The sequence below is a fragment of the Paramisgurnus dabryanus genome, chromosome 1 (genome assembly GCF_030506205.2).
Source record: "Paramisgurnus dabryanus chromosome 1, PD_genome_1.1, whole genome shotgun sequence".
Classification (NCBI taxonomy): domain Eukaryota; kingdom Metazoa; phylum Chordata; class Actinopteri; order Cypriniformes; family Cobitidae; genus Paramisgurnus; species Paramisgurnus dabryanus.
In genome coordinates, this window is record NC_133337.1 from 46,235,308 (window position 1) to 46,247,443 (window position 12,136).

The 12,136-nt window shown below is 38.4% G+C and overlaps 1 protein-coding gene across 9 annotated transcripts in view; it reads right to left on the reverse strand.

The window, feature by feature from the left end:
* The window catches only part of baiap2b (BAR/IMD domain containing adaptor protein 2b), a 72,889-nt gene that overhangs the window by 18,733 nt on the left and 42,020 nt on the right, over window positions 1-12,136 (reverse strand). For 4 of the 9 annotated variants that reach the window (XM_065262535.2, XM_065262533.2, XM_065262538.2 and 1 more), the window contains 3 exons: window positions 9,660-9,721; window positions 9,250-9,321; window positions 6,899-7,036 (listed from right to left, as the gene is read on the reverse strand). In XM_065262535.2, the coding sequence (XP_065118607.2) occupies window positions 6,899-7,036; window positions 9,250-9,321; window positions 9,660-9,721 (272 nt within the window). Of the gene's footprint in view, window positions 1-6,898; window positions 7,037-9,249; window positions 9,322-9,659; window positions 9,722-10,265; window positions 10,317-12,136 lie in introns of all 9 variants that reach the window. The other 5 variants (XM_065262532.2, XM_065262534.2, XM_065262531.2 and 2 more) reach the window with 2 other exon arrangements.

Sequence of the window (12,136 nt, forward strand, 5' to 3'; positions counted from 1 at the left end):
AGGCTGTCACTGGGACTGTAGCCTACTCTTTCAAAAAGTACATCTTTGTACCTAAAGGGTGCATATTACACTGTTAATAGTGAAAGGTTAGAAAATTGGAGACACACTTAAATCTCACTTTAGTTTCACTTAAAAAAATTTTTTTGATGTTACACTTTTCACAGTGTAGTACCTCAAAGGTACTTCAAAGCTAGTTATTGGTACCTCAATTGTATTTGATATCTGTCCCTAAATTGTACATATTAGGACCTTTCTAAACAGCATTTGTACATTTTGGAAAAAACAAGACTATAATCTGAAACCAGACACCTGTTATTAAAGAGAACCCATTTCATTTCTAAAAACATGTTATTTTGTGTATTTGATTTATTACAATGTTTGTGTATGGTTTATGTTTAAAAACATAAACCATACACTCAAAAAAAAAAAAAAATGCCGAGTTATTTTCATCCCAGCGTTGGGTAAATATTAAACAGAACACATAGATGTGTTAAAAATTACCCAATGCTTAGTTGTTTTAACCCAACTGCTTGGTTATTAGAACCCATGGTTGGGTAACAACAACCCAGCATTGGGTAACTTTTAACCCATCCAATATGTGTAGGCTATGTAGGTGCCCTAAAATGTATATAAAAGTAAATTATATACCATCTCCCGGCATTCTGTCTGATTATGAGTGGGTGTGTAGTCATACTGTTGACAACTAGCGTGCTCAGCAGGCAAAAACAGCTGAACACAGAATATTTCTGCAGATCGCAATATCCCATTGAGTCGCTTACATTACTTAGGAGTGCTTTTGACTTGTAGCTTTATTTAATGTGGAGTGGGAAGTGCTCAGTATAATATTTTAGGTGATGGGGATAAACAAAGCATTAGATTCAGTTTCTATTCTCTGCAGGACTTTATCAAATTAAAAACAGTGTCCTTGCAAAAAAAGCCTGTTTGTTTGGCATTTCTATTAAAAGAAGAAACGTAAGAATCAGGTAGAAACGAGGAAACAAAAGCAATAGTGCATAGAAAAGAAATCTTATTGGTCTGTATCTGCACGTATGCTGCATATTATTTGCGCTAATGGATCAGACAAAGACATGGATAATGACAGCTTTATACAACAGGATGTGCTTTATATGTAATGTTATGCGGTCAAGACCCCCTTTCTGTTCACATTAAATTTTCATTCAGTGTATGAGTCACTGAGGACAGTTACATGTACAGTTTCATGTAGAGTCACACATTAAGATTAAACTTTAAAGTTTAAGTGAGTACACTTACATAACTGCACATGCAGAAACAGTGTGATATATTATACAAAAACCGTGCCAATAGTGTTACAATTTGCTGTATTTCACTCTTTTAAACTGATTTATTTTAATTTGGCTATTAAATCTTCACTAAATACTAGTTCCTATACTAGATAATCTGCACATCCCTGTAGTGGCTGATCTTAGGGGGCGTGCAAGCCACAGCGTTTGATATGTTTTCAAATGTTTCCAATGGAAGTGATGAACTTTTTTTTCCCACAGCCGACGTCGCATGGCGCTTTTAGCCACGTTTAAAAGCTTTGGTATACACGCCCTCTTAGATGGTTTAATATGCTCTTTAACATTAAGGCTTGAAATATGTCAACAGTTTATTTCTATAGAAATAAATGAGAGCTGGTGTCATTTCTGTTCGATAGAAAAGTGGTGTACAGTAATGGGCTACAGTATATTCACCATCTTAGAGGCATGCAACCTGCAGTATATTCTGCCTGATCTCACGAGAATTCGTACAGATTTTACAATTTGGCTAATTTGTATGAATTTGTGCGTAGGAATGGCAAGAGACCAGGCCTGGGAAAAGATTGCAGTGACTAGCAAATAGCAACATGACCAAACTTCCAACATTCTAATCCAATCTCGATGGATGAAATTCAAGTCCCGCCGTACCTTTTTTCATTTCAGATGCTGTTTCACCCGGATATACGCCATGACGACGGGGAAAATGAGACAATCGCTACTTCCGTTTCATGGTGTCTTTAAGTAGTTAAAGAGCACCTATTGTCCGATTTACGTATTTTTCTTTTCCTTTGGTGTGTACGTGTGTATTAGTACCAACCCTATATCACGAAAATGCGTGACTATTTCACGCATGGACCAGCGTGACAATGTCACGCTTTTCCGCGTTTGAGCGTGAGCATGTCACGCTTTTCTGTTTGTGTCACTGTCACGTATTGGTTACTCAACTTTTTTGTCCTATTTTCAAACCATTGTCGCTTCGGTTTAGGGTTAGATTTGGTGCTTGTGTTATATGTCACTTTAAGTATTTGTCACTTTAAGTATTGGTTTATAAAAAAAAAGATACAATACTTATTCTTTTATATAATACTTATTCTTATATATTCCCTCCTAGGACTTATTTTTCCTCGGATAAAAGCCCGGGGTTTTTTTTTCTCCTAGGGGGTTTTTCACCCCGGGGAGGCAGCCTTTTTGGGCTTTACCTAGCTTCCTCTTCTATACATTGCTTTAGTAATACGTGCAATTATAATATTGAGTCATAGCCGCATCAAATTTAACTGCTCATGCTATCATGTATTTTGTTGTGCTATCTGTCGTTTTCTGTGCTTTTCACTGCTTCTATTTATGTAAAGCTGCTTTGAAACAATTGACTTTTGTGAAAAGCGCTATATAAATAAAATTGAATGGAATTGAATTGAATATTTTCTAAACTTTAACCAATTGTCACCTGACGTTGGGGTTAGAGTTTGTTTAGGTAAGGGTGTCATTTTATGTAAATCTAACCCTAAACCGAAGCGACAATGGTAAGAAATTAGGACAAAAAAGTTGAGTAACCAATACGTGACAGTGACACAAACAGAAAGCGTGACATGCTCACGCTCAAACGCGGCAAAGCGTGACATGCTCACGCTCAAACGCGGCAAAGCGTGACATTGTCACGCTGGTCCATGCGTGAAATAGTCACGCAATTTCGTGATACTGGGTTGATTAGTACATGTTAACAATATGCGAAAGGTAAATACCCCAAAGTAATCGATGATGCGAGTTATCGTCTCTAACGTTAATCTCTTTTCTTGGACTACAACAAACACGGGGATAGTAGGGAACAGTTTACTTCATGGGATTGGTGATGTAGACAAGACCGACATTATCATTATTCCTCCAGCTTTGACTCAGTTAACTCCTGTTAGCATTGCATTGTGAACAAATCTTTCAAACATGGTAAGAAACGTCACTTTTCCAGCTGAGATCAGAGGTATTCAAGCCAATCACAAAGTACAGATTAGCTGACCAATCAGGGACACAGAGCTTTTTAAATACGTGCATTTTAGGAAGAGATTGAAATCTGAAGCTACAAACATGTATGGTATGTGGACAATAATGTGTTTTTACCATAAATCACGCAAACACATTGTATTATAACAAATACACAAAATAACGTGTTTTTAGCAATTAAATAGGTGCCCTTTAAGTACATGTGAGATCCTGCCAAAAACCCGACATTTGTACATTAAAATCTTTGCTTCTGCTTGGCAAAACCCACAAGAGCCTTTAAAACTGAAAATGCAAAGGAGCCTGTACAGAATAACAAATTACCAATGACGTTTGTTTCACTGTGATACTCAGAAACCGGAAATTCGCATCATTCAGTTAATATGGTCCATTTACTTAAACAACCCACTCGACTTCATCTTCTGCAGTGCAGTACACCTGTGGAGTGAGTTCATTGAGCGAACACAGCCCACAACGTTTTATGCAACAGTGTGTTCCCACGCCATTATGAGGAGCACACCTACTGCTCATAGCGTGAACTGACCACAGGTCAGCCTATAACAAAGTCCCAGACCCCGTACTTGGTGACAACGGTAGTGAGAGGCGTACATTTAAAACAAACCACATTCAACCCCTTTGAAACAAGGTCTCGGTGAACAGAAGCACAAGGACACCGAGAACAATCAAACCTACACAATACAAGTACAATATTGTGGACTTCAACCAAGCAGACTAAACCTGGATTGTTATTATTATCTTTCGCAACTTAACAGCATTTTTCAAAGTGCTAGGCCAGAACATAAATAGAGCAACAGCACGTTTTGTAAAAAAAGCTAAAAACAGACCCTCAAAAAAAATGCATAGGTCGGTAATCTGGGAAAACCCCAAACATTTAGGTGTTTACTTCTAGGGCACTGGCAGGTAGCCCAAAACAATAAGTATGAGCTGCATGTATAGTGATGTTCTCCCTTGTCGTGCACCACTAAAAAACCTGCAAAAACAAGATCCCACATTTTGGTAGCTTTAATCAATGTTTCATCTTGTTTTACTTAGGCTGGATTTACACTGCAGATCTTGATGCCCAATTCCAATTTGTTGACTTGACAATATCTTTTTTTAACGACCTGTTTACATTATCTTTAAACAGCGATTTGTATCCGATATCAGCATTTACACTAAACACTTGGCGAAACAATTCAATGTCGCAATATGCAATGAACACAGAAAAATTGATTATACAATATTACAGAGCTTTATTTCTGTAACAAGACATAAAACTTTACAACATAGATTGTGTTTACATGCACAGTCTTACGCCATTTATGCTTAATAAACTGAAAACACGTAGGGTCATGTAAACACATAAAACGAATTTTCTTTAATCGGGGAAATTAAGCCCATAAACGGCGTAAGCAAAAACCGATTTGCACAGGTAGTTTTTTGCTTATTACCCCTATTTCACATGGCATGTAAACACCTTTCCTTACGGTTTTGTTCATGTGCGCATGTCTAGCGCAAAGTAGCGCATAAAAGTCTCCGCTCTACTAAAGCAGTTGGCAGAGAAACTGCGCAAATTAAAGTTCATTTTCATTTACTGGTTCTGCAGACACGAGAAGTAATAAAATTTTTGAACGACTAATATGTACTATAGCCGTGACATCACTGCCTGCGAGAAACATGACAATTCTCCAAGTCCCATGTAAACGCAGTTGTCTGCATAGCCAGTTTATTGATTTGCATTTAAACGCATGAAAACAGTTTTCTATAATAAGCAGATTTTTGATAGTCATCCGCTTATTCTGCACTGTAAAAAAAACTTTGCTGCCTTAAAATTCTTTGTTATATCAACTCAGATTTACAAGTAATGTCAACAGAAATTAGTTGTCACAACTTATAAAATATAGTTGAGAAAAGTCAACTTAAATTTATAAGTTATAACAACTCACCTGTAGTTATAACAACTCATCTCTAGTCAAGATAAATAATAGTAAGTTGAAATGACTTGTAAATCCAAGTTGATTCAACAAAAAATTTTAAGGCAGCATAGTATTTTTTACAGTGTGTGCATGTAAACACTCACTACTCCACTAATTGGAGCCATTTGTCAGTGTCGCAATTTCAATGTCGCACGATGCGTCTTGACATGGGAATTTGTTTGCCTACATTGTGAACGCGAATGCATGTATCTGATTTATTTCCACATATGAACTGAGGCCTGAAACCGATCGGAGAATATCGGAATCTATGTGCAATTGAGTCACTTCAAACAGGCAGTGTAAATGCAGCCTTAGTCATACCAATAGGCGATTATCACGCCAATACGTAGTACTTCCGCTTTCAGCAATCTTTGTGCATGTCCACTTCCGTTGGATCATAATGGCAGTTCTGCTGGTCCAAATTAAACAGAAAAGTTGTTGAGAAAGGTACGTAAAGGAACAATGGTGTATGTAGTAACGTAAAAGTACAGATAATTTGTTACAAAATGTAAAGAAGTAATAGTCAAAACAAGTATGCACTATGGATTCAACTTAAGTAAAGTACAAATACATGGAAAAAAATTTTTACGTATTTTTACTTCGTTAACCTAAATTCCAACACTGACTAACAGGATGTTAGAAACACAACCTAACTGCGCCAGAAGTGGACATGCTCAAAGATGACAAATCCCACCCAAAAAACTTGATAATCCCCTATAGACTGTACAAAATATGGATGTAGTGTCTGTGACATCACCAGTAGGTTTGTGAAGAGCTTTTTTGAAGCCAATAGTTGGCAAAGCCTGCCATCGCCATCTTGGCAGTGCGTCACCATGCATCACTTGCAGATAGCCAAAAATGGGTAAGGAGGCGGGACGTGGGTGAAGCTGAGGTGGCTGGTTGCTAAAACCATTGGCATTTTAACATGGTGGGTCTATGGGGATTGACTCCCTTTTGGAGCCCTTCTCTACTGACCAGTTGATGAATGGAGTCACTTCCATGTTGGCCTTACGAGATCGAAAGTATGCCCATTGGTCATACCCCATAACACTTTGTGTACTCTAATGTGTAAATTCAAGATGTGCAAGAAAGAGTGGAATTATAGATCTTATTATGGAAACACTCAAATTGATATCATTCCCATGACAGCAGGAAGTCTCAGTTAAAGTCACAGATTGCCCATACTACCGCAACACATTACACAAACACATTGAACGCTTGAAAAACTACAATCTACTGCCAAACTAACAGAGAAGGGAAACTGGGTTATTTTTAAACAAGTGTTGGGTCAAAAAGGGTCAAACCCAATGTGAGCTACTGTATGCTGTGTTGTTTAAACCCAGAATGCTGGTCTGTTTTAACCCATAATTGTGTCCAATTTATTTAATCCAACAGTTTGTCCCTTTCTGACCAAGAAAATAACCCAGCATTTTTAGAGTGTAATCATTTCTAAAAAAAAAAAAAATGTTTAAAAGGAGAAGTTCATCCAAAAATAAAAATTCTGGAATGACATGATGGTGAGTAATGAATTTTTATTTTTGAGTGAACTAATTCCTAAAGTTTTGGAAATACTTTGAGTACTCTTACATGTAGAGTTAAGTAGCACAATTAAATCTCTATTTAATGGAAATGTAAAGAGCAGCGCTGACTCACCTGCATTTCTTTGTCTCCATATTTTGAGGGTCTCTTGCTGCCCTGACTCTTCCTCCGCAGCTTCTTCAGCTCAGCCTGGCACTTCTCCAGACTCTCTCCTTTACTCTTGTGCTCCATCTGATATTTCTTTAGAGCGGTCTGTTGGAGACAATAACTTGGTGCTCATCACAAGCAAAAACTAAATATACTAACTACAAACAAAATTAGTGACTTTAATTGTTGTATTTCAAAACATTTTATCAGAATGAAATGAGCTGAGGCTCTTTTATAGCAATCCCGATAACTCGTTCGCAGGACATCCTGAGCTAAAAATCATTTTTGATTAAATGTTTAGCACTCCTATTAAGAGTCAATTGTTTTTTTAACAACGCTTAAGTAGCCTGAACACTGAATCTGAAGAAGCAAAAGGTCGTTGTGCGTTATGTGCTAATGGGAACTTGGCTGAGTCAGTATCTTCATTGTCCTCAAAGTGTCTTCCCAGAATTCTCTGCTTCACGAATCCATTGTGCTTCAAACCGAGTCTTTTTGTTTTCACTGTTCTCTGCTGCCAAAACCTTCTGCTACATTTGACTGATTCAAACACAGTTTATTTTCCTATTCTTACTATCTGTGGAAAGAAGAACCATGGGCTCGTAGTTAATTGTTTCTGTCAACGCTTGTAATGAGGTTCAGAATAAATGCGGCTTTGATTTGTGGAGCCGTATGTGAACCTGCAAACCTCAAAATGAAGCAGCGTTTCCCAGCCGGGGTCCACAACGAACTCAAGATGTGTTAAAAATTAATAATAAAAGACAAAATAAACATTAAAGGTGTAAGTGTTTTTGCGGCATATAGTTGTGAGACTGCGAATTGCAACCAACCTCAATTTCGAAATGCAAAATGCACTCTGTAGAACAGTTTGTCAGGCTACTGTAGAAACATGGTGGTGACTTCCATGTAAGAAGACCCACGGTGTATGTAGATAAAAACGCCAAAAAACAGTAAAAAATTGTAACTTGGGGGCTTCAAATGTTGCAGTGAAGAATACAGCAGGCTTAAAAAAGTTGAGATGCAATGATCTAAGGCTAGGTAGACTGCAAGCCGAAAGTTGACGGTCGAGCAGGTTTTGAGCATCATCTGACTTAAAATTTTCCGCTAAAGTAATGTGGCATTCATGCCAGACACGGAACAGGCGGCAGACGCGAGTGATTTACATGTTAAGTCAATGCAAAGACGCAAATAGGCATCCTGCGGTGCGGTACGCACGAATTGCGCGGTACGAATGATGTGGAACGCGGGTCGTGGATGGCGCATTCTGCCCGAATTGAGGGTTGCCGTGGGAAACGCGCGTGTTGAAAAATCTGAACTTTGGCGGATATTCGCGCCGTGGTAACCAATCAGGAGCTTGCTCTAGTAGTGACGTGATTACGGGGAGCGAGCGGAGACGCAGAAGCCCCTCCCATGATGCGAATTTCCGCCTGAATGTCTCGAGTGACTAGAATTTCACGTGGGACTTTCACATGCAAATGAAGCAAGTAAACTCAAAATTTTCAAGTGTCCATGCAACTTTGCACGAATAGCGCGTTTTTGCCGCCTCTACCGCGGCTGGTGTGAACATTCACATCAACATTTTTCGTCCGATTCACCCTGTCGAATACCAAGTCAGATCATTATGATTGCTGTTGGGCATAGCCAACCAGTTCACACGTTAAAATGACAAACCAAGCAATCCCCAAAGTCAAGAGGGAACACACAGAACGCCCTTCTAATTTTGGGGGATTTATCATTCTAGGGTGCGTTTCCCGAAAGCAACTATGGTCACCAATTCTGTCGTTACAAATAGAGTTTAATGGTAACAACGACCATAGTAAGCTAACGATGCTTTTGGGAAACGCCCCCCAGATTTGTAAATACTTTAAAAGATATGGCTCATAAGACTTTAAAGATGTATTATGAATCATTCTGTGTTGAACAAAGTTTTTGTGTAACTGGTAAGCGAGCACTGCACTGCAGTCACAAGCTTATCCGATTTTCCGTTTGGAGTAATGAACAACAACTACTGCCAACTGCTGGTACGGAAAATTATTTTATCCCATGCAGGCACAGAACGGATGCCCTACTTGGCCGCTGTACCTTTGTTGTGTCAGGGCAACTCTGGACCCAGACATAGCCAGCACGCGATCAATGTTAGACACTTTTATCTTTCATGTACAGTATGTTTCATTAAGTTTCATAAAATTTCATTTCAGCTTCTTGTACAAATGTTTTCCTCACATAGAAGCCTTTTAGATGTTGGTCCTAAAAGTAGTAAAACTCTACTTTATTACTATTAATAATTTACAAAATAACTGTTTTTGTGTGTTTGCACTTACGTTTAAGTAGCGCACATCCAGTTCCACTTTTTTCTCCAGTTCTGTGAGCAATTCATTGTGGAATGATTTCAGCTGAGTGTACAAAAAAGTTTATTTTAGTAGGTAAAAACAAACACGCATGTACAACAAACCAGCAATAAGAGTGTGAGAGATATAGTTTGGTTTACGTTTGGTATATCTAGCAATGTCATAGTATATGCATGTCTAAGATTTAATGTTTACGCCTGTCGATTATCATTCACCATGTATACAGTGAAGTCAATATGACATTTTAAGGAGTTGCCCCCTTCTGCATTCTCACCCTGCAGGCTAATGGAGCCTCTCGGATACAACATGAGTAGGAAAATGAGTTTGGGAGAAAATGTAATGAGAAAGTACGCTCAATACGATTTCATATCTGTAATACTCACCATATCCTCAAGCTGCATTTGGATCTGTCGGTGAACCTCAGCCATCTGGAAAAGCACATCCCCTTGAGAAACACAGAGAGACATACAGATATACAGAGAGAGAGAGAGAGACAGATTAAATTCACATTACAATGCTTTGCTCCTGTTATCACAACATCATGCAGCTACACAAAGGTGCAAGAGAGAAAAATAGAGGAGGTAGAGAGAGAAAATAGAGGAGGTAGAGAGAGAAAATAAAACAATTGGTAAGCAAGGCGGTCCAGCAGTCGAGCTATGGGTGCAAGAAATTATTAGGCAAACATGGAGAAATCAAAAATATCAGTATGGCTTTATTAAAAACACAAATTAAATGTCAGCAAAACAGTTTGTTAATCAAAACAAAACACTGACAATAAAAGCATAATGCAGGTGCATATTTAATAAAAAATAAGAGTATGCAAAAAATGATGAAAAAGATGATCATAAGATCATATCAGCTGATCATTTTGTTGTGCAAAAGAAAGAAGAATATCAAAGAAAAATGAGAAAAAGCTGAATTAAAGAATAAGAAGAACTGGTGAAGCATGCAGCCATGTTAAGGCGTGTGTGCAGTGTTGTGGTACCTACATGCTGCCTCTTCTGATTAGGCAATGCATTGTAAAGAAAGGAACAAAAGACCTAGTTTGAGCAGGAAAATAGTACAGAAGACCTTAAGACAGTGTCAAAAGTTGAAAAAACAAACATTATTGTATACATAATAGTGGCCCAGGTCTCATAGGCCCAATTTCAAAACAGCGTTGCTGTTTAATGAAGCCGTGCATTTACGGTGATTTTACCACACGTCTTAAAACTCCATTGCTTGTGATAAATCTAAGTAAAGTGTGGCTTTAAGTGGATTATTGCTTTTTAAGAAATGGCACCAACACAATGTTAAATTTATACATACAAAAAATTAGTAATTTTCCCATATATTGTCCTTAAAACAGCCAAAGTGAGTTCTGGTACAAATATTTGGCTGAAGTACTACTTCGCTTATCTGTGTTATTCCTGGTGCACAAATCAAAACAGTTCTTTGAATTTTTTTAAAGCTCAACCTGGCTCATTTCTTATCATATGAAGTGATCAAAGCAGTCATAAAACAAACATTTTATTACATTAGAAACCAAGACACGTTCTTCTAAAGTCCAACAGGGACAGAAATAACCCTAGAGTGCTTAGATATCTTCTGACTATCCATTCAATTGTTGTCCAACTCTGCATTAACCAGGTTTAACTGGCTTGATAATGAAATAAAATAAGAAAAACACACACAAAGCATGTGACGTAGAGGGCAGCTTTAGCCAAAGACACTGAGAACTTTAATAAGACACAGTACTTACAGACAGAATCATCATGCATGCACTCGCATGACATCTAATGGGCAATAATGTCTCTCTACCTCCTAAGCTGTAATTTGACATTGAGGAAAAATGTAGATACTAAAGGGCTAAACTTATTATTAGTGTTGCTAAGTCAAGCATCACTTTTATTAGTTGCCAAAACAGAGTTTTAAACATGAATATGTAACTCGCTCACACCATTTGTGCGGTAGACATGAATGATGTGCTATTATTTTTCTAAGTAATTATATGTAATTATTCAAATCTTAACTTTACCTAAATTAAGGATAGACTTAAGATATAGGACACCAACACAGTATCACAAGGACTCGAGAAGGCTTTTTTGGCCTGGGTCAGTAAGGCCCTGGGCCCTACTTTAACGATCTGAAACGCAAGTGTGAAGCGCAAAACGCAAGTGACTTTGTGGGCGGATCTTGGGCGCTGTTGCTATTTTCCCGGTGGGATAAATAACTTTTGCGCCAGGCGCAAATCAATAAGGGGTTGGTCTGAAGTAGGTTCATTATTCATAGGTGTGGTTTGGGCATAAGGTCAAATAAACCAATCAGAACGTTATCCAACATTCCCTTTAAACGCAAGGGCGCAAGTTCCATGACGGGTTGCTATTATTATGACGGATTTACCAGGCGCACGCCAGGAGCGGTTCACAGCCGAGGAGACCGACGTTCTTGTAAGAGCAGTCAAAGACAGAGAATTTGTTTTGTATGGGGATGGGAGAAATCCGACCAAATCAGCGTAGGTTAAACAGGCGTGAGAGGAAATAGCCACAATTGTCTCATCAGCTGGCATCCCCATCGTTGCGCCAAGCGCTACAATGATGTCAGGAGACGGGGGAATCCCAAGCTTGCCAACATAAATCAGGCACGCCGTGTAACGGGAGGTGGATCTGCCTCTACACAGGACCTGACGCCAGCAGAGGACATCGCTGCGTCCACCCTCACCGCTGAAAGGGTTTGGGGGCTTTGAAATCGAACCAAAGAAACGCAAGCAAGGTCCAACCCCAAAGTATACTTACAAACCAAGTTTCTTATGAAAACATTTTAATTATTCTTTACATAAAATAAACGCAATACAGACACACATCAAACTTATGAAAATATT